The 21,801-nt window shown below is 37.0% G+C and overlaps 3 protein-coding genes across 3 annotated transcripts; all 3 read right to left on the bottom strand.

Annotated features, from left to right (window-relative positions):
* Positions 1-37: 37 nt before the first annotated feature.
* Positions 38-4,462, bottom strand: LOC146752471 (kinesin-like protein KIF20B). The gene is made up of 5 exons (XM_085531824.1): positions 3,770-4,462; positions 2,747-2,827; positions 1,892-2,018; positions 1,212-1,354; positions 38-198 (listed from the first exon to the last, which is right to left on the bottom strand). The coding sequence occupies exons 1-5, from the start codon at positions 3,992-3,994 to the stop codon at positions 118-120; spliced, it is 657 nt and encodes a 218-aa protein (XP_085387950.1). The 5' UTR covers positions 3,995-4,462; the 3' UTR covers positions 38-117.
* A 2,553-nt stretch (positions 4,463-7,015) lies between these two features.
* On the bottom strand, positions 7,016-11,445 carry LOC146752470 (kinesin-like protein KIF20B). The gene is made up of 6 exons (XM_085531881.1): positions 11,327-11,445; positions 10,870-10,930; positions 10,099-10,238; positions 8,747-8,902; positions 7,628-7,818; positions 7,016-7,187 (listed from the first exon to the last, which is right to left on the bottom strand). The coding sequence occupies exons 1-6, from the start codon at positions 11,438-11,440 to the stop codon at positions 7,016-7,018; spliced, it is 834 nt and encodes a 277-aa protein (XP_085388007.1). The 5' UTR covers positions 11,441-11,445.
* A 401-nt stretch (positions 11,446-11,846) lies between these two features.
* Positions 11,847-21,569, bottom strand: LOC146752469 (kinesin-like protein KIF20B). The gene is made up of 8 exons (XM_085531822.1): positions 21,309-21,569; positions 20,413-20,679; positions 18,383-18,650; positions 17,826-17,887; positions 17,503-17,622; positions 16,088-16,283; positions 12,450-13,647; positions 11,847-12,009 (listed from the first exon to the last, which is right to left on the bottom strand). Exons 2-7 carry the CDS (start codon positions 20,443-20,445, stop codon positions 13,286-13,288), a joined length of 1,041 nt encoding a protein of 346 aa, XP_085387948.1. The 5' UTR covers positions 20,446-20,679; positions 21,309-21,569; the 3' UTR covers positions 11,847-12,009; positions 12,450-13,285.
* Between the last annotated feature and the right edge of the window lie 232 nt (positions 21,570-21,801).

Raw genomic sequence — 21,801 nt, 5'->3', positions numbered from 1 at the left:
ACAAACACCTATATACAAATTTAAGAACACAACGGAGTAACTGTTACTGTTTATTAACAACCAGTTTTAATACTACGATAAAAGTATGTCCTGAGAAAGGGGAACAAACACGCTTCTTCAAGGTTTTTTAGCTGTTCTGGATCTCAGCCGTCGCTTGATGATCAGATGATCACTTTCCTTCTTTTGTTCCTCAGATTCCTGAAGAAAACATTTCAAAAGTTACTCATCTTTTCACACAAGACTGACAAGCTCTTCTTGACACACGCAAACATATTTCTTCCCCTAAATGGATTTCAGAATGGAATTTGCTTATTATATTTTATTCAGAAAACTATGGGATACCGAGATCATTTTAATGCAGCTTAATCACAAGGAACAAATATGGAGAATGTACAAAATCCTGTTTATCTTAAAAAAGCACACACATCTGAGGAAAGCCTGAAGGCAGCTTTCATTTTGAAATACTTGTTTTCAAAAGAGTATTATAATACTTGTTTTGTGAAACATGAAGCGTTCAGAAAACATTTTTAGCCTCAATCCCTGTAGCTATGACTTGCCCAGAATTTCAGTTCTCGGTTCAGTTCCATGTTCTCAGAACTACAGTGAGAGAAGAAATTGTCTCATCTTCTTCATCCTCTAACAAAAAAAAATAACATTTTGGTTTCTGCCCCTATCATTCGTCAAATCATCAAAGAATTCAGAGGGATATTACAGTATGGGCAAATGATCACTATGCTGAACAGAAAAAGGACTCTAATATAATTAAAAGATGCAGTTCCAACAGAGCAAGAATGTTCTTAGCACAATAGCTGCCGACAGAGTCATGAAACTGGCACATCAGATCCTTTGCAAGTTGGCTTAGACAGGAGATCATAGTTTAAGCATACCTAAAAAGCTGTCTACGTTGTGCTCTAGAAAAGCGTGTAGTAGAATAATCCCACTCCAACACATTGAAATTATCTATGATTCCAAATTAGAAGACATCTCCGTGATTGCTACATCACCTACTTAGTAAACTGTAAGCCAGCCAAACACAGAGATCTTTGAGGACAAACTAAAACAGAACAGCAGGAAGACCAACAAGAATGACTTGGTAGAATAAAGAAATACCTCAGTACTTTCAACCTCCTCCTGCAAATAGATGAAACCTCCAGTCTGTTTGGACTCCTTAGTAGTTTATTTTAAGCCAAGACTACAGTATAATCGCTTACCGAATAAGCAGGTATATCTAGAGGGCCAGAAACGACAGTGGAATACAGCTTCCTTTTGGATCGTTTTGGCTTGGTCTCTCCTTCTTCGAGACTTTCAGGTTCATTTGATTTAGGAGAACTTACTGCTGACATCAGCTTCTTGGCTAGAATAAATTTGTTTTGATACATAAACCAATCAACTTACTGGTTTTGTGAGTCTTTAAATCAATGAATGCAAAAAAAGCTTCGTAACAAACTTGGTTTATAAATGACATGTAACATTTAAGTGAAAATACTCAGAAATTGTATTTGTTCGTCGAGGTTTTTTATTGCTTCTATAGCTGAAACAGTTTATAGTTTCAGGTACGGCAGCTTAAAGCACGCGTTAAAATGGAGTATGAAAGACAATCATGGCTCAGAAGTCGCTGGAAGTCAGAAACTTCAGCAGGAGTTAAACAACAGGCCTAACTTTCGTGCTGACAGAAGCACAAGACAGAACCAACTTTCTCTGTATACTTGTAGGTTTTCACAAATGTAATAATGAATCTCTGAAGAGACGAATAAATGCATTTACTTCATAAATCAAAGGACAACTTAACATGGCAGACAAGTCTAAGAACACATACATTAATAGCCTACAGCAGAAACAAGCCATTCTACAATGTCTAGAAAACATGGAATAAAACTTATTCTACACCAACCTTTAGAGTGTATAATAGAAGGAGAGCTTTGAATAAAATCTCCAACTTTTTGCAGTGTTTCATCCTTCTTTTTAGTCAGTCTTGAAGCATGTACTCGCTTTCTCAGGAAGTAGTCTTTTCCGGATTTCTGTTCAACAGAGATGTGAACATGTGAAACAAGAGCATTGTTTAAACTTCATTTTAGTTCAACGTTATTTTAAGTTGACATTTTGAGCTTTACTACTGACACCTCTGTTCATTATGCTGATGATACCACAATGGCAAGTAATGTAGACAATTTTATACCCTTTAGGGAGTTGTCAAAATCTCAGCTATTTCAAGGCATACGTTTCTTAAAGTTTCTTAATAAGGCAGTAGTTTCTTTTATAGTAGCTCCCAAGCTGTGGAGTTGTTTCTTACATAAGCTGTTCTAATTACATAAAATAAACAAACATACAAAACAGAAGACAACAGATGGGAAAAATCTACTACTCATACTCTGACCATGCCAAGGATACTGCTATCACATGTGAGCATCTGTTTTTAATAACTGCCATGCATATTAATGATATGAACCTTAGTTTAATACAAGGGCTTCACTTACAAAAGCACACGATAATACACTAAAGCTTCTCTTCCCAACTATTCAGTGTGCAATATCCTTCCCTCCAAATCATTACACAGTACAGCCATTACACGCTCTGGGGACAGACTGACTTGCCCTTTGGTTAGCTTATGGAATTTAATAGGAAGAGCTCATAAGCATGTAAGATTCCCATTCAGGTATACACATAAGGATAAGACACTGCTTCTTTCGTGTGACCACACAATTACAGGAAGTCCCAAGCTAGCTTCAAAACTTGAACAAAAAACAACCATTTTCTCGTCACTTGCAGAGGGTGAATTAAAAGCCATGACAGATTTTGTATTTTTCGTGTTCTCACTTTTCACAGAATCCTGGGAAAATAAGACAAGTTTCAGCCATGATTCTTTTGGAAAGAACAATTGATGTCACAAAAGTGAACACTTTAAACACTTTTGCTAATAGTAGGGAAGTATTTGCTAGTAGTAACTATTCCACTGTAAATCAAATAATAAATAAGCATTCAATTATAAAAACAGGACATGAAGATATCAGTATTAGACATCTCATGATGTCTAAAAAGCTGATTTATGTCTACAGGTTTCAAAGAAAATACACAATGGAGTTAAGAGAAATTCCCTTCTCTTAAACCATTATCACTGAGCTTGGCTATTAGTTTTGTTCATTAAAGCAGTTCATTAATTAAATTCTTCAGCTACTTTACTGAGGTAGAAATAGCATTTTTAATGCTTGTTTTTAATGCTTTTTTTAATTGTAGAAAGACAAAAAGTAGTCAGAGCCACTTTATCAGGCTCTGCTAAGAATCTGAATGGAGTATCACCACCCACTGTATTTCCAAGAATTAAGTTGGTTAATAAATACTTTGTTTTTAAAATATATGTAACTGCTATTTTATGAAAGTTAGCAATTAAAAACTTATATAGGAATGATTAACATCATCTGCTAACAAAACAATATCCAGAAATCCTGCAGAGGAAGAAAATAAGTTCAATTTGCTGTGCCCGTTTCAGTGGCTCTATGAATTTTTTCCAAGTAACTTATCTAATCATGAGCCACTTCATAAGCATTAACATGAGGAGAGTTTTCAACAGCACCTGACAAAAATGCATCACATAATTGTTTCAACAGCTTTTATTCCTATCAAAGGCTATAAAAACAGGTGATCTGATCACCTTGAAAGGGATAAATAAATTAAAACTTGGGAATTGTTTATAGAACATGAGATCTTTTCCTACTCATTCCTTATCAAAGGCAATACAATCACAACATTTTCAGATCTGAAGTTTCATACTAACCTCAGATTCATTTAATGAAGTGAGGCTCCTAGTACATCGACGTGACAAATAATTGTCTTCAGCTTTGCATCTTAATGGAATACTTTCTCCAGTTTTAGTTTTGCTTTGTTGTTTCCTAGGCTGTAAATATTTAAAAGGAGTAAAGATTAGGCTATGCATTAGACCTCCAAAATATCTCGAGGTTTCTAAAGTTACAGTGTAAAACCTCAAGCTCAGACGCCACATGAACACGTAAGCTGAAACACAGCACAAGTGTGGGAAGGTAGTAACATCTATTCATTGTGTGATCTTCAGATACACCCTACTGGGTCTCACTAACAGTCTCAGGCAGTATTCTGCCTCCAAAAGAGAGAAAGCGAGACATTATTTAGGGACAAAATCTGTAACACTGGTCGTTTTGTCATCCATTCCCCCCATACTCTGCACGCTCACAGCTGCTATGTTAGAACACCAAAGGCTAAACCTCTGCCTAATCTTCAGCATCCACATACGAATACATGGAAAACTGCATGGAAAAGTTCCATAATGTACACAGAGAGATGGTGTTCTAGTAAATAAAATAGTTTTGAGAAGATGAGAGCTCATGTTTGAGTGGAAGACAAAAAGAACCAACAAGTACTCATCACTGAATATGTAGTTAAAGGACTATATGCTAAGAAAAATGATTCTAGCTCCAGTATCTCCTAGGAAAACAGAAGAACAAAAAGGGGTTAACAAGATGTTAAGTACTGACTTTCTATAAATATAATCATACCTTTTCATTTACAGAGTCATTCCTTCTACTTTGTCTTTCTTCAAGTAAAGGTATTTCTGGCAAACACTGAGGGCTACTGTGGTTAATGCGTTGTTTTAATTCCTTTATAAAGTCATCTTTGTCAGCCAGTTCTTTTCTTAACTCTTCTATCACAGTTGCATTATCCTAATAAACAGTAAAAACTGCTGAGTTATGGGATTGGCAAAAGGAATTAACACACACAAGCAGTATTGCAATTACTTAGTAGCATCAGTTTTAGAATTGCAGGCTAGAACACTTAACTATTCAAGAACAGTAACATTTCACGGATTTGTACGGTCACTGTTACAAGTGCAGTAGTCACAGAATTGCCTGGGAAGTTGTAATACAATATATTTTGATTCTTCTATTTTACTTATGTGCTTCAGCCTTCATCTCTCTTAAGATATAATAATCCAAGCTTTTATTTGTTCCCAAATCCTCGGTACTGTGAGAAAGTCAGCAGTTGTAGGGGAAGTTTTGCTATGAGAACATCTTTCTTCTCAGAGAAAGTGAATCCAAACATTCTCAAAACAGCACAACTCATTTAGTCTTCTGTTTAGCTTCTGAAATTCTATGCTACGGCTTAGATTGGCTATCCTGATTAAAAGCTGGATGTTGAAATAAGAAATGCAACTTCCAGAGATCATCCCCCCTCTGCTTTTTGGTGCTTCCCTTAATCTCTCTCCACGTCCCCTTCTGTCTTTTCATGCCATTGTAGATACTACCTCAGAGAAAGCAAAGAAAGTAAGAAACCTGAGACAGAACTACTGTCTGAGTATTGAGCCTAGCTTGGGATCCGGAAATGCTGGGAATTATCAGAAAAAGCTACAGATGTCCAGTATGATTGTAGGATCATAAGCATCAAACTGACATCTGCTTATCTGAACTACTGAAAAAATTGAAATTTTAGTAATTAACAGAAATTCTGTTTCTGAAGAACAAAAATAAAAGCTGGTGCTTTTTTTGGTTAGTTGCACATGATGTCAATACGACAGTGTTCAAGAACAGAACCACACCCAGAATACAAAGAGCAGGTACAGGAGTTTTACAGAATTTATGGGTAGCTAATCAGGTAGGAGGAAAGGAGAGCTGACCTTGCTTGAATCCTTTAAGGCAGATTGTCTCAGTTCTGCTATTTCTGTCTCTTTTTGTATGGCAATAGAAGCCAAAGTTTTGAGCTGTTCTTCCAAAGCTTCTACTAACTGATCTCTCTCCTCACGCCACTTTTGAATATTATGGTCCTTTTCCTCCAGCTCATATATTTCATTTTGAAAGAAAAGCATACACAGTAAAAACAAGCAGAATCTTTAAGACAGCCTAGAATTAATAAGCTTTTCAATATAGCATAAATTAGGACTCAAGCTGATAAAAAGAGTTTATGGTAAGACATTTCAATTAACATATTGTGATGTCACTCAACAAGATCAGGTTATATGCATGTATTATATATGTATTTACTATGCAGATTATTGTATTTAAAGCAATCTGCCAGTGCTCTGTAGTGACTAATTATTTGAATATCTTTCATGGTCTACCACTAATTTCAGTTGGCCACTTTCATTTTGCTCCAATTTTTTTTTTTTTTGACCTTTTTCCTGTTGCTTGGAAAACCTGCATCATTCATTTAATAAAAAATAAGAGCATGAAAAATACCTGTTTAAGTTGTTGGATAGTATAGTCTTTATAATCCAGCTCATCCTTAAACTGGTTATTAATCCTTTCAAGTTCATCCATCCTGTTCCTGAGGGATTCCTCCACAGAACGCATCGTGGACACCTGTAATGTAAGCACAGCTCACGGTTCATTAAAAGACTTCTGTAATCCAACCTGGCCAAATACTTCTTTGTTAAATAAAGAGGAATTCACAAACAAGTGCTGAGTAGGAAAACGACAGCAAGTGCAAGGTTACCAAGGAAGACATGAATTCATTTTTAAGCTTCAATTTTCCACCCCAAGCACACCCAATAAACTTGCAGACTAAGATCCTGCAAAATGGGTTTTAAAATATCTACTTGTTTAATAATTAAATTTTAACTATTAACATCACTGAAGCTGAAATTGAAGAAAAAAATATACATGCTTATATTAAAGAGCCTCTGGAAATTAGTCTATTTCTCTTCAAGTAAATAGCATTCTTCTTCCCAGTTATCAGCGTTTTTTCACAAGACTTAGGTTTTAGGCTTTGGAGTTACCACGGATACCAATGGCAAGTCACCAGTAACGTAGAGATAATAACAAGTCCCCTCCAGAGGCAGATTAGCTATTCTCTTCACAAACCTTATTCCAGACTACCAACCAACTTTACTTTCCTCTGTTCATTATCTATGCGAAACCATGTTTTAACTTCTGGTCCCCTCTAGAGCTTCAATGGCAACTTTACCTAAGATTTGCTGCTAGCCACACTAGTGTGAAATTTCCAGCTTCATAGTTAAAGTTTGAGAAGTTTTAACAGCAGAAAGCCAAGCATAATCTTACAGAAAAAAATATCTCAGTTGACTACAAACCTCGCTTTGTACTTGCTGAATTTGTTTCTCGGCATCAGAATGTTTGTCTTTTAGATCTGCATACTCTTCTTCTTTCCTCTGCAAATCTTTTTTCAAATTCAGTACAAGGGCAGAACTCTCAGAAAGAATATTTTCTAGCCTTATGTTAAAAATAAAGAGACAAAGAACATTACTGTTACACATCTCATGGAAACAGCAATTACAGCTTAATCCATGCCCTGCCTGTTGGTTTCTATTTGTAAATAGACTCTTAAATCTATCTAGACCAGTGACAAGATTTAAACAATTACTTTTGAATTTCAGCTTGCTTCTCATAATCAGATGCTGAAGCAATAAATTATTCAGATGCTATTCTGAGGGATGGACAACAAAACCACCAGAAATCCCCATATTATTCTTTATTTCCTTGCACACTCCTGTTTTCCCTTGGAACTCAAGTAGCATACCAAAGCATCCTAAAGTAGTAGTTTGGCCATTGATAAGCATGCAGATGCATTAAGTCAAAGGGATGTTCCCATTAACTATTTTTAACTCTAGTTCATTCTCAAAGGGCTCTAAGTTAACTCAGTGGTTACTTACGATTCTATACGTTGCACTTTCTCCATTTCACTCTTTTCCTTTTCCCGAAGAGAATGTTTCATCTGCTCCAAGCTTTCATTTAAAGCCAAACTTTTGAGCTGTTCTTCCAAAGCTTCTACTAACTGATCTCTCTCCTCACGCCACTTTTGAAGATTATGGTCCTTTTCCTCCAGCTGGGCAACAAGTCTTTCCTAAAAGAAGAACAGATGAACAGTGAACATCACCTACTACACACTGAACTGTTCTAACACTTCGGTAGTTAGCACCGTTTTACAGTCTTAGTAAATGTATGATCTCTTCAAGATCCACAGGAGCTCTAGAACTAGTTGCACTACAATCTTACAGAAGCAAAACCATGCTTCTATTAGACAACCTACATTACTCTCCTTGTGAAAAAATATTAGTATTATTTAAGAACTTCAATTTGCTCATTTAATGATTACTAATGAGCTTTAGGAAAATAAAGTCACAAAGTGATAATAATACTAAGCTCCTCACATCCTTCTATGCTGCTTGCAGGTCCAGAAAGTCGGGACTAACTACTTCCAGATGTAAAAAAAGCTTTGCAGAATGTACAGATTCACATGTTTAAGAAGTTACATGACAAGAGCCCAGCAAACAGCTCAAGTAAGTCTAGTGACTTTGTTATCAGTCACTATTTGGAAAGTGATAAAGGAGCAAAACTGTGGCCGTTTGACCAAGTATTTTTATTCAGTATCTGGAGAGAAGTTTGTGGGGTTTCTTTAGAAACTCAATTGCCTTTTCTTCCTTATAAAGGCTTAAAGGCCTTCTGCTTTGCAGAAAAGAGAACAAACAAAAGCTATTGTACAAAATACTTTCTTAGCCTCATTAAATAGTGATCTATTTTTCAACTGTAATTTTCTTATTGATGTCCCACATACGTGACATTTCATTATGCACTTATGAAAGATCTTTCTTTTTGTGGCCCCCCCATTCCTTCCTTTTCCAAATCAAGCAGTTCTCATATGGGCTTTGCCACATAAGAAAGCAAGGGGACTTGGACAAGCTGCTCTTATGCACCCTTACTGTTAATACTTGGTATGTAGTTGTCTCCAAACTACAGGCACCAGACAACTCTGCCAGGACCTCATCACTTACGATTTCTGCTTGTTGCTTTCCATAATGTTGTCGGTCCTCAGCAAATTGTTTCATTTCTTTGTTGCGAAGATTCTCTGCTTCTTTTATCTGATTTAGAAGCTCTTCTTTCTCCTCCAGCCACTTTTTTCTATCAGTTTGATACTTAGTCTCACTTTCCTATTTCAAAGAAACCAAAAATGAAATAGTGAGTCATTAAGGAATAAAAGTCTTAAAAGCCAGGTCATCATTAAATAGACTTGTTTCTGCAAGATAACAGAAACATTAGCAGTTTTTACTACAGAATATTCCCAAAGGCAGGTATTGGATAATCATTAGTTCTTTTCCATTAAAAAATAATCATTTCCAGTATTTCTTATTCAGACTGGAGAGCCTCCATAAAACATCTCTTTTTCTTTATAAATGTTCACACAAGCTTTACAGAACTTACACCAAAAGTCAGTATAAGAAAAACTCTTTTAACTTAAAAACTTCTAACACTTTACGCTGCCTTGCAGCAGTTGTAGAAAAACTTGCAGCTCCTTTAGGGTTGAAAGACAAAGAAAAGCAACACAGTTTACACTGTAGGAGTAGTCTCCTTTCCTATCAAACCTACTGGCAGACATTCTCATATATAGGACAGAGCACCTGAGAAACTGCTTGGAAAAAATAAAAGTCTTTTAACCAAGGAAAATTAGTAGACCCGCAGCCCAACAAAAAAGGCTTCCTGGTGATAAAGTTAGATGATGATTTCGATAGCTTATATTAGTTGCCCGAGCAACTAACAGAAAACAGTTTTGACAAATACATTGTAAGTTACAATTTGCTTTGAGTTAGTATTCCTTTCTTGCAAACAACAATTGTATAAGCATACTCTGCTTATAGCACATTGACGTGGTATAGAATGAAGCAATGAATGTTCAACTTTCCCCTCTTCTTGAAAAAGTGAATTGGCTCTGCGCATTAAAAAAAATATCATGAATAAGCTTACTCAAGGTGAAGGAGGAAAGAAGTTCAGAACCATTCCACTAACAGAGTGAATGTAACCTATTGTATACTCACTTAGAAAACTCCCACTGCCAGCCCATTACTTTTATTTAAAAAAACAAACAAACATCAACAACAAAAAATAAGATCAGATGGGATAAGACAACTAACTGTTCAGAGGCCAGCAAAAGAAGCACTGCTCATGGCAACATAATGTAGGGAAGGCTACACTTCCTATACTATGGGGGCATCAGTGATGCCATTCTTAACGTACCACAAAAAAGCTGCACCTGGTCCCTATTGCATGTTGCACTGCAGCTTTTACAGGAAGTTTCTGTAATCAATATAACAGTTTACTTTATCAAGTTACAACTTTGAAGTTAAGTTACCTCCAGCTCTTTTTGCAGCTTTATTAATTCTGTATTGTTTTCATTCAAATTTGCCTCATCACTTTCGTTGTTCTTTTGCTGCCAGTCACTATTGCTCTGGTATTCCAGTTCACTGTATTTGTGTTTCCATGCAATCAGTTCTACTCAATACACAAAATGAGGTTAGATAGCATATCATTTCAAATATATATTTGAAATACCACACCAATGACTTTTTACTAAAGCTGCTTCAGTTTTATCTGCTACAGACATAAAGAAATAACAGAAGCCTTTAACTACAAGAGATTTGTTGTTTACTATGGAACGTTAATGCCTAAGTAACAGTCACATGAAAATGGAAGTGGTTATCACAGTACGTCTAAACCCCTTTTGCATCCCTGCTCCCTTTCCCTGGAAAGATTACCTGAAGCTAATTTTTGTTCTCTTCTAACTGAGCTTGAAGCATTTCATCTTGTTCAAGCTGCATTTCCTCTTGTTCTTCTAATGTCATCCGCATAACTTCAATTGTTCTATCCCTTGCACACAGATCTGAAGGTTTGAAAATTTACAGATGAACTCCCTACTAGCTCCCATTATTCTCAAATCAAGATTCTCCCATGACCAAAAGCTCTTTTAAAAGAAATAGAGCATCTCCATTGAAATATTTACATACAAATATATGCAGACATGTTTTAAAATCGAAACACAGAAGACTCAAAGTCATTAGCAATGTGACAACATTTACACGGATATTCCACACACACACACACACACACACAAATAATGGCTGACCGTCACATAGTTGGTCATAGTCTTTGGAGATATCTTCCATCCTCTCAGTTTCCACCAGCTCCTATATTTCATGTTGAAAGAAAAGCATACACAGTAAAAACAAGCAGAATCTTTAAGACAGCCTAGAATTAATAAGCTTTTCATATAGCATAAATAAGGACTCAAGCTGATATAAAGAGTTTATGGTAAGACATTTCAATTAACATATCGTGATGTCACTCAACAAGATCAGGTTACATGCATGTATTACATATGTATTTACTATGCAGATTATTGTATTTAAAGCAATCTGCCAATGCTCTGTAGTGACTAATTATTTGAATATCTTTCATGGTCTACCACTAATTTCAGTTGGCCACTTTCATTTTGCTCCAATTTTTTTTTTTTTTGACCTTTTTCCTGTTGCTTGGAAAACCTGCATCATTCATTTAATAAAAAATAAGAGCATGAAAAATACCTGTTTAAGTTGTTGGATAGTATAGTCTTTATAATCCAGCTCATCCTTAAACTGGTTATTAATCCTTTCAAGTTCATCCATCCTGTTCCTGAGGGATTCCTCCACAGAACGCATCGTGGACACCTGTAATGTAAGCACAGCTCACGGTTCATTAAAAGACTTCTGTAATCCAACCTGGCCAAATACTTCTTTGTTAAATAAAGAGGAATTCACAAACAAGTGCTGAGTAGGAAAACGACAGCAAGTGCAAGGTTACCAAGGAAGACATGAATTCATTTTTAAGCTTCAATTTTCCACCCCAAGCACACCCAATAAAGTTTCAGACTAAGATCCTGAAAAATGGGTTTTAAGATATCTTCTTGTTTAATAATTAAATTTTAACTATTAACATCACTGAAGCTGAAATTGAAGAAAAAAAATATACATGCTTATATTAAAGAGCCTCTGGAAATTAGTCTATTTCTCTTCAAGTAAATAGCATTCTTCTTCCCAGTTATCAGCGTTTTTTCACAAGACTTAGGTTTTAGGCTTTGGAGTTACAAACCTCGCTTTGTACTTGCTGAATTTGTTTCTTGGCATCAGAATGTTTGTCTTTTAGATCTGCATACTCTTCTTCTTTCCTCTGCAAATCTTTTTTCAAATTCAGTACAAGGGCAGAACTCTCAGAAAGAATATTTTCTAGCCTTATGTTAAAAATAAAGAGACAAAGAACATTACTGTTACACATCTCATGGAAACAGCAATTACAGCTTAATCCATGCCCTGCCTGTTGGTTTCTATTTGTAAATAGACTCTTAAATCTATCTAGACCAGTGACAAGATTTAAACAATTACTTTTGAATTTCAGCTTGCTTCTCATAATCAGATGCTGAAGCAATAAATTATTCAGATGCTATTCTGAGGGATGGACAACAAAACCACCAGAAATCCCCATATTATTCTTTATTTCCTTGCACACTCCTGTTTTCCCTTGGAACTCAAGTAGCATACCAAAGCATCCTAAAGTAGTAGTTTGGCCATTGATAAGCATGCAGATGCATTAAGTCGAAGGGATGTTCCCATTAACTATTTTTAACTCTAGTTCATTCTCAAAGGGCTCTAAGTTAACTCAGTGGTTACTTACGATTCTATACGTTGCACTTTCTCCTTCACTCTTTTCCTTTTCCCGAAGAGAGTGTTTCATCTGCTCCAAGCTGTTTTTAAGCTGCAGAACTTCTTGAATCAGATTTGCTTCTTTGCTACTTAACTCTTCAAACTTTTTGTCTGCATTTGCAGACTTCTCCTGCAGAGTTGCTGTAACTGTCTCTAGATTAACAATAATAGATTCTTTTTCTTTAAGTAATTCATTGAGTTTTGACACATTGTCTTCAATTGTCTTGGAAGCCTCCAGGCGATATTCAAGCTCTCTTATTTTTACCTCACAGTTGGCAACTTCCTCCTGAAGTTTTGCAATCACTCTCTGATCTTCTGCAGTCTTTTCTTCAAACTCCTGAGTTTTCTTTTCTATTTGCTCATGTAACTGATTCACAAGATCTTCTTCCTGACTAGTGTGAGTTGTAATCTCACATAGCTTCATTACAAGTTGACGATTATGATTTTCAGCATTATTCAGTCCCGCCTTTAGGTTTTCATTGTCTTGAAGCAGTGCTTTGATGTGCTGACTTTTTTGTGAGGAAACATCAACAATACTTCTGCATACTTCCCAAATCCTTTCAAGACTATAGTTAAAGGAGAGGTCCTGCACAAGATCTGAGATGGAAGAAGTCTGTGACTGAATGCATGCAGAACTAATTTGAGATGTCCCTGTCTCATCTTTTTCAGAGTCTGAGGAATCCTTTACACTGACAAAGTCAGTACCGATGGCATGAAACTCTAAGTGACATTTGTATAATTCATCTAATTTGGTCCGCATTTCTTTTACTTGTGACACTTTATCAATTATACATTCTTTGGCAACTTCTATGTTGTTAGTTGGGCATTTTTGTCTTCTAGTGTCATATTTATAGATTTCTGTTCATCCAGTTCAGAAGCAATTTCCCGATAGTCAGCTTGACCCTGCAGAATTTGTTCACGGAGGGCATCAGCTGTTTCTTCAGAAAAAGAAAGCTCAATACGCAGGCTTGTTACCTGCTTACTGAAATCTTCTTTTTTATTTTTTTCTCTTCTGCATTGTTCTTCAAGCACGGCTAAATGACATTCCAAGATTTCAGTTCTTTCCCTCAGTGCTAGTACTTCCTTTCGGTACGCGGAGCACTTTTGTTTCATGTGTTCAATTTTCTTTTGCTCTACAGTGTTCTTTTTCTTTCTCTCATTTACAACTACTGTAAAACAAACAAACAAACAAACCAAAAAAAAAAGGGAAAAGGAATGTAGCTCAGATTGATTAAAATCATTATTACATAGCAGTTCACAACACCAAGTAGCAACTTCTAAGTGAAACACTGTCGTAATATGCAAGCTATGCCCTCACATCACATAGTATTTGATACTAGTGAAGGAATTAAAGTCCTCTGAACACGTAATCAGGTGCCTCAGATTTCTATACAGAATTAACAGCAAAAGGTTTTCAGTCTGTAAGATCACTTTTACCATGGCACTACTCAAACCTTCCACTCCACACCAGTAGAAAATCTAATTAGATTTAAGAAACATGGGAACGAGATAGATAATTCACAGCTATATTCTTTCTATCTTCCCTGCTTCAGCAATCCCTATAAGGCAGCCAGGAATCACTCCATCTACATCTAAATGGTAGATAAACAGTTCTCTAAGAAATTTCATTCCAACTCACAGTCCTCTTACTTTCAAAAGAAAGATAAAACCCTGGACAAGTTGATCACTTAAGTGTTGATATCTGTCTCTCTTATTCAGTTGATCTCTAAACAAAATATGAGGATTCCTACTTCTGTCCACACTTACTCTTTTGCATATGAAGTTCACTCGTAAAGTTGTACAAATTTGCAGATTCAAGTTTCCATAAATATTCCATTAGCTTGGGGCTGTTTTTTTCTTTAACTGGTGAGCAATTAGCTAAAATCACATGCATTTTCTTTCTATCAAAAGCGACTTCTGCTGTATTTCATCATTGCTTTAGAATCCAGTTATGTCCATTCCATAATATGCATACTTTAAGTATTAAAAAAAATAAATATAAGTCAAGACTTACTAGGGATTGGGTCACCACAACAATATATTCAATGGTGATTCTTGTACAGTCCTTTTATTACTACAATGCAGAATTTTATAGTGCCCACGTGCAGCCTGCATTACATACAGATTCACATGTACTGCATGGGAACAGCCTCTTAACTCATCTAAGGAGTTTTATATACAGCCCTCAACTGATTTAAAAGTCATAATGAAGAAACAGCAGTGGCATATTCCACCCCAAACCAGGTTTTGGTTTTGATTGCTGCTCCCAGCAACACTAGTGAGGGGAATATGATTTATAAGTAATCTAAACACTTTATGCTGAAAACAACAAGCAAGCACTAAAGCAAGATAAATAAGACTAGGGAGAAGATGTGTAATGTTCAGTCTAGAAGCTCCTTACACAGGAAGTAGGGAAAAAGCATTATTACAGAGCATAGGAAACAAGACCTAAAAGCTCAGAGAATGGTGTAAAGACCCTGAACTTTAAGCTGAGATAACCTAGCATCTCCTAAAACACTTTTGCTCGTGCTACTTATATAACTAATTCTACAAAAGAACCAGCACAACATACCTGTGCTCATTGTTCTACTGTGTATATTTAACACAGCTAAAGAATATATATTAAGAGTTTTTTGAAATTGGACGCTATTAATACTCACAAATAGAAGAAAATTTTAACATGATTGAATACTCAGTACTTCTTAACCGAAAACTTCATGCTGACATTGTGACTATCAGCTACCCATTTTAATTCCTATGTGGAGCATTGCTGTCATTAATTTTTAAATGAGAGCTTTGGTCATATGATTAGAACAAACCCACTACTATTTGGAGTATGGAGGAGTCCACATCCCTCCCTCAGTCTCTGGTAAGATGCTTATATGTGATGCCATTCAGTGGTCACATTAGGATTCAATATTTATGCCAAATAAAGGCAGCAGGGACAAATCATCCAAGAACAGCATCTCATCCAAAGAAGGCCTTGACTTTCTCCCTTGCACATATTTTGCAAGAGGAATACAAGAAAGGAAGGGACTACAGCTAAGTTTTAGATTTTCCCTTCTACATTGTATATGCCTTCCGTAATTCTAGGAACACTGATGCTCAGCTGTGCCCAGAAGTGAAGTTAAATGCATCAGAGCTTATCCAAACCATTTTGCTCAAATATTGCCCATGAGCGAGCAATTAGCAGGTCGTCAACAATTTTGATAGTTGCTTCAGGAAAAACAAAACAAACAAACAAACAAAAGCACTTGAGCAGCTAATGCTACTCAGAAGATCAGCAACAGCAGTTGAAACAATCCTAAAGAAACTGCTTTAAAACTATTACCAAATCTGCAAGTTCATCAACAGATGAGGAAAAAGCAGCAAAAAAGTAAAAAAATAGTGCAAAAAACTTTTATTCTTAAGCATTCAAAAATGAACAGCATAGGACCTTCTGAAAAAGGGATATTTACATAACAGTTACTTCTATTTACAGTTTAACACAGTGGCTTTTCTCCTTATACCATAAGGTAACGTGCTTCACAGCCTTTTGTTTCCTATCCGGAATAGGAAGCAATTTATTGTTTTGGAAGACACCCTGTTCAAGGATGGAAGAAACTGTACCTTTCTTTGGAGGTGGCTCTTCCACAGTAGGCTTATCTTCATCATTACTGCGCTTTCTTCCCACTTCCAACTCAGTTTTCTCTTGTTTCAGTGCTTTAACTGAAAGCACTGAAAATTGGCTGCTTTCAGTTCCTTTATTAGTGTTCTCTTCTGCCGGTTCTGCTTTAATGGTAGTTAAATGGTAGGTAGTCTTTTCCTGTATTGATATAAGATCAGTTACATTGAAGCTTAACAAAAGGAGCACTTAAGTCTCAGTAATCTTCTGTAGGCAAATATTTACACAAAACCATACAGCTAAAATATTTACCCGGTGACTCTATAGACATCAGTTACAAATTTCAATAGCAGACAGAACAAGTACACCTTCAGATAATGACAAGTGCAATACTCGGTAGAGTATACAAGGGAAAGCAAGAGCCTAGCAGGTTACAAAGTAAAAGACTTGCACACAATCAAGAGTTTACCAGTTTATCAAAGAATTTCCTGTTTCCAAGAAGTCAACAAAATTACAAACACGGTCAAAGAGCAAATGGTCAGCTCTCATACAAGTTCATCACATCACACTTCTGCTAAGCTGCTAAAATCACTTTCATCGTGACAGATATAATCCAACCTTAAAGCTTAGTCAGCTCTGTCACGCATATTTTAGATTGTGTCCTTGACCACAAGTGAAGCTTCCTTACTTACAAGATGACGATTGTTAAGCCATGCTGGCACTGCCAAGGACTGATTATTCATCTTTAGTAGCTTATGAAAAGAAAAGCCTCAGAAGTGTTCAGGCCACACAATCTCACAGATAGAGTTGGAGCCTTGTTCTTGGAAGAAGTAATAGGTGAGGACATGACTACTCATCACCGTCAGCTTTAATACCATGGAAATACTAAGTTGCAGTGATGCAGACAGTCAAAGACTAAGAAGGGTCAAGTTGCTAAGCTTACAAGGTTAGAGATCTGAGTGACAGAATTAACTATAAATGTTTTCAGAGCTACTTCAGGCTACCAAACATCAAAAAATGAACAAAACCCACCAGAAGTGGTATGCACACATACTTAATCAAGCTAGTCTTCACATATTCAGTAGCTCGCAGTACATTAGTCAGGATAAAGTTTTATGGACTGCATAGAACGTGGAGATATCCTGACCATTCATACTCGTACTTCCAACTCTACTCAACATACTTTTACTGTTGCTCTTCCTCTGATGTAGGAGTGTGAGGCAGGAGTTAGTGGAACACACTGATATTTTTGTTGTTTGTGTTAACAACAACTACCTTCAGATAAATTTGAATTGTTTACAATTTCAAGCGAGTACCAGCTACATACAGAAAATCAGTTTTCCAAAATTGTGTTGATTACAAGCATAGAATTAGTGTTTTCCTTTTTTTGTATAAGGATACGGAGATGTGTAAAACTCACATAATCTTTTACTTTTTCTTCTAAATGAGATTTTAAGTCTTGTAGCTCTGTAATAATGTCATCTTTCTGCACCACGATGTCCATTAGCTCTCGAATCCTTTCATTTTGTGCATTCATTTTCTTGGAAATAAAAAATAAAAAAAATTCAGTCATCAGTTTCTAATGTAGTGTTACGTAGCTGAATTACACAATGCATTAAAGGCAAATTCAGTTAAGCTAAGCTCGGTAAGAAATCTATTAATGGAGCCTACTGGAATAGTATTTTAAGCTACCACAAGTTGGTATTAAAACAATTTTACACAACATCTTCTTGATAAAGTTACCTCAGTTGCTTCTTTAAGTTGCTCAACAGACTCATCCAATTTAATCATCTGCATTTCAAAGTCTGTAACACACAGAAAAGGTTGTATTACATAAGTAGCCAATAGATAGTTTATTAAGTAATCAATTTTTCCAGATATTCTAACGTTTAGGTAGCTTTTGAACAGATTAATTAATTTGCATGTGGTCTTCACTTATTGGGAGTGATTCAAAAGTTTTCTATATTTCTTGGAACGAAAACATTGCATCAACAAGACATAAAGAAGAGTAGAGATTACAATATAAAAGTAAAAATCAAGATATAGACATTTAACCCCATACTTACAAAAGCGTAAAGCTGCTAGTTGCAGTTTAAAGGAGGGGGGGAAAAAAAGAAAAGAAATAACCAAAAACCGTGGAATTGCTGAACCTGAATATACACAAGGAACAAACTATCACTTATCTACAGGCTATGGTTCCAAAGGTAGAACATCTCCTCTAATTCCTACTCAAACTGGTTATTTCTCTTTTAGATTAATGAACTATTTCTGTCTTCTACCTTTCACATCACATAACTCACCTCTGTTCTTCTGCATCAGCTCTTCTTCAGTTTTAAGTAGTTTGGTGTTTTTCTCTGTTAGCTCTTCTTTGGTCTCCATCAGTTCAAAGTTAGTTTTCTCCAGATGCTTTTCAAACCAGCCAATACCTTCCTTCGGGTCCTCCAGGGATACAATGGAACTATGTGCTGCCTCAGCTTGCTCTTTAATATCCATGACATCATAATGCACAGAATCAAGAATGCCCTCAGGATCAACACAGGTGTCAGGCACTATGCTATGTTCTCCACCCTGAAACGTAATTTATAATCAGTTAAAACTGGTGAATAGCTGACTACATAATAGCTGTTATTTCTACACATAGTCTGGATAGCCACTATGAAGACAGCCATACAAGAAGTTTTTAATTTCAGCTTCAAAACCCACCTCACAAATTCACATACAACATGACAGTGATTCGTATGGGGGGAAGATAAGTGGCATTCTAGTAACAGCTAATATATTTTATAGTATTTGATGACCACGCTCCCTTTTTTTTTTTTTTTTTTTTTTTAAATATTACCCCAGATTGATCTCCTTCAAATTTAACGTACAAGTTCAGACTCCCCTTTTCTTTGTATACAGCGTAAATTTTCATTTTGTGTTGCAGAAACAAGGAAAATGCCCAAATTCCCAAAGCTTTCTGAAACTGTTCTTAAGGCTCAGCAACTATTCCTGCTAGATGAAGAATAGATGTATCTTGCTCATCATACAGCAACACAGCATGCACTTCTTTGTAAACAGCCTTGTGTTTCTATAAGATGTGCCCATAACATTTAAATAGTAAAAAGGAAAATATTTAAGAAAAAAAAAAAGAAAAATATTGAAGAAAAAAAAAAAGAAAAATACCAGGGTGTCATGGTTTAATAATTTTGTAATTTTGCTATCAGTATTCCACATCATAACATCATATAAAGCATGAACAATGTTACTGCTCCCGAACACTTGCAGTATATTGATGATATTGTCGTGTGGGGCCATACAGCAGCAGAGATTTTCAAGAAAAGAAAACAGATAATCCAAATTCTTTTGCAAGCTGGTTTTGCCATTAAGCGCAGCAAGGTGAAGGGGTCTGCCCAGGAAATCCAGTTCTTAGGTGTAAAATGGCAAGATGGGCATCGACACATCCCAGCAGATGTGACTGACAAAATCACTGCTATGTCTCCTCCCACCAACAAGACAGAGACCCAATCTTTTCTGGGAGTAGTGGGCTTTTGGAGAATGCATGTCCCAAACTACAGCCACATAGTGAGCCCCCTCTATCAGGTAACACGGAAGAAGAATAATTTCTCATGGGGTCCTGAGCAGCAGCAGGCTTTTGAGCAGGTAAAACAAGAGATAGCCCGTGCCGTGGCCTTGGGGCCAGTACGGACGGGACAGGATGTGAAGAACATCCTCTACACTGCTGCTGGAGAGAAAGGTCCCACTTGGAGTTTGTGGCAAAGAGCTTTAGGAGAAACCCAAGGCCAACCCCCGGGACTTTGGAGTCGAGCATATAAAGGGTCTGAGGACTGCTACACTCCAACTGAGAAGGAGATCTTAGCTGTGTATGAGGGGGTTTGGGCTGCTTCTGAAGTAGTTGGGACAGAGGTTCAGCTCCTTCTAGCACCTCACTTGCCTGTGGCCCCCCTGTCATGGACACAGGTAGATTTTTGTTTAAACCGTGACAACTACCCAGAATGCAGCATAAGGGAATTTTTGCCTAGAACTCTGGAGGACTATTTGTAACTCAGAAAGGTCAGAGATAGAAAGTTCACACTGATTTCTGGGTCACCAGCCTCACCGTACATCAGCATTTTTGGTTTTTAAATGATACATAAAGTTCTCAATGGCACTGCTCTAGTTGGTAGTACTTTCCCTTTCCGTGCAGCTTGCTCTGTGCATGGCTTGTGAACCGCTATTCAGGTCAGACAGCTGCAGCCCCAAAGACCTGCCATAAATGTACAAATTCTACCAGGATAATGTCTTGGTAGTGGAGAAACAGGATGCGCAGTCATATGGCTCTCACACATACCTTGTACAACCAGCTTGGCTCTGGACTGGGCATCACCAATGTCACAGGTGTACACGTCACTGTCACTTTTCTCCAGATTTTTTATGCACAGCTGCAGGTCTTGTCCTTTCTGTGCCCTCTTGTATTTCCTGCCAGGCCTGAGCTCAGCAATGCCTTTCCTCCATATGACGAAGGATGCGGCTTTCTCGCTCTGACATGTAAAAAGTGCACTTCCACTTTCTTCAATTTTCACATCTGAAAGTTCCTTGATAAAGTAATTAGGTTTTTCTGGAAGGAAAAAAAAAAGGATGTGGGTGTAGGACAAAGGGATTTGTTACCCCAACAAGTCCCAAGCATACAGAGGTGTCTTGAATCTCCTTTGCCCTCATTTCAGAATATCACATAGAGATGCAAAGAGTCTAAGAAGACCACAGAGTCCACCCATTTACATAGGTTTGATAATTCCAGTAGATATCTGGAAAGTTCAATACCATTATACATGCGCTGGTAGGATCTCATCTGATCAACTGCATATAGTTTTGATTACACATATTCAATATAGACTAATTCAGATTGCCATCTTTTCTTGGCTCACTAACAACCAAGATCATAGAACCATAGAATGATCACAGAATCATATAGTGGCCTGAGAAGAAAAGGACCTCAAAGAGCATCTAGTTTTAAACCCCCTGTCAAGGGGCCACCAACCACTAGACCAGGCTGCCCAGATCCACATCACACTGGAGAATCATTCGGTTTCCAGATTATTTTAAGGAAAAGATTTTAATCCATCGTATTTTCTGAAAACTAACAATTGATCCTGCTCAAGGAAACAGAAGAGAAAAACATCACCCACAGACTGCAGATATTTACCTCGACTTCTCTACATGCCATCCCCAGTGTGCTTTTCAACTCACCTTGCATAGTGACCCTGGCTTTTGTTATGGAGTCCTCTGTCTCACAGGGGTACTCCCCACTGTCCTTGGCAGTAGAGTCATGGATGATCAGAATGGCCCACTTCCCTCCTGCTGCAAGTCGTACTTCTGGCTTTTTCTGATTGCTTTGCCATCCTTGTACCACCTGATGTTCAAATCCGGTTTTGACAGCTCACAGCTCAGGCTGATGTCCTGCCCTGCTGCTGCTGTCTTATCCTCCAGCTGTTTTGAAACCTCAGTAGGTTTTCCTGGAAGAAAACATTGCTTTTTGAGTAACATACACTTAGGGTAGGATGCCTCTCTCAAAATACATGCATCTACATGCTGGAGATAAGTTAGAGAGGCACTTGCAACAGACGCCATCCTACAGCCAGCAGTAATCTGCAAAGTACAGACAATAGAATTCCAGGCAGCATTTATTCTCTCTTAAATCTACCCAATTGAGGATGATGAACCATGTCTGAAAACTGCCTCT

Source organism: Coturnix japonica, unplaced genomic scaffold (genome assembly GCF_054131305.1).
Source record: "Coturnix japonica strain WE unplaced genomic scaffold, WE-NBRP24 Scf045, whole genome shotgun sequence".
Taxonomy (NCBI): domain Eukaryota; kingdom Metazoa; phylum Chordata; class Aves; order Galliformes; family Phasianidae; genus Coturnix; species Coturnix japonica.
The sequence above is the reverse complement of the archived record's forward strand: the minus strand, read 5'-3'. Positions and strand labels throughout refer to the sequence as shown.

Bases quoted from the DNA above. Each gene is read 5' to 3' on its own strand.
- LOC146752471 (XM_085531824.1), bottom strand. From the start codon at position 3,994: ATGTGGCGTCTGAGCTTGAGGTTTTACACTGTAACTTTAGAAACCTCG. The intron at 2,828-3,769 runs GTTAGTATGAAA...TTATTTTCCCAG, and splicing joins CTTCATTAAATGAATCTGAG to GATTCTGTGAAAAGTGAGAA. The intron at 2,019-2,746 runs GTTGTTTTTTGT...TCTGTTGAACAG, and splicing joins CTGCAAGTGACGAGAAAATG to AAATCCGGAAAAGACTACTT.
- LOC146752470 (XM_085531881.1), bottom strand. From the start codon at position 11,440: ATGCGTTCTGTGGAGGAATCCCTCAGGAACAGGATGGATGAACTTGAA. The intron at 7,819-8,746 runs GTAAGTGATGAG...TTCTTCTTTTAG, and splicing joins GAAAGCAACAAGCAGAAATC to GAAAGACTTGTTGCCCAGCT. The intron at 7,188-7,627 runs GTAAGTAACCAC...TTTTAACATAAG, and splicing joins AAAGTGCAACGTATAGAATC to GCTAGAAAATATTCTTTCTG.
- LOC146752469 (XM_085531822.1), bottom strand. From the start codon at position 20,445: ATGCCCAGTCCAGAGCCAAGCTGGTTGTACAAG. The intron at 16,284-17,502 runs GTGAGTTTTACA...ATATCAATACAG, and splicing joins AAGAAAAAGTAAAAGATTAT to GAAAAGACTACCTACCATTT. The intron at 13,648-16,087 runs GTACAGTTTCTT...TTTGTTTTACAG, and splicing joins AGAGCCACCTCCAAAGAAAG to TAGTTGTAAATGAGAGAAAG.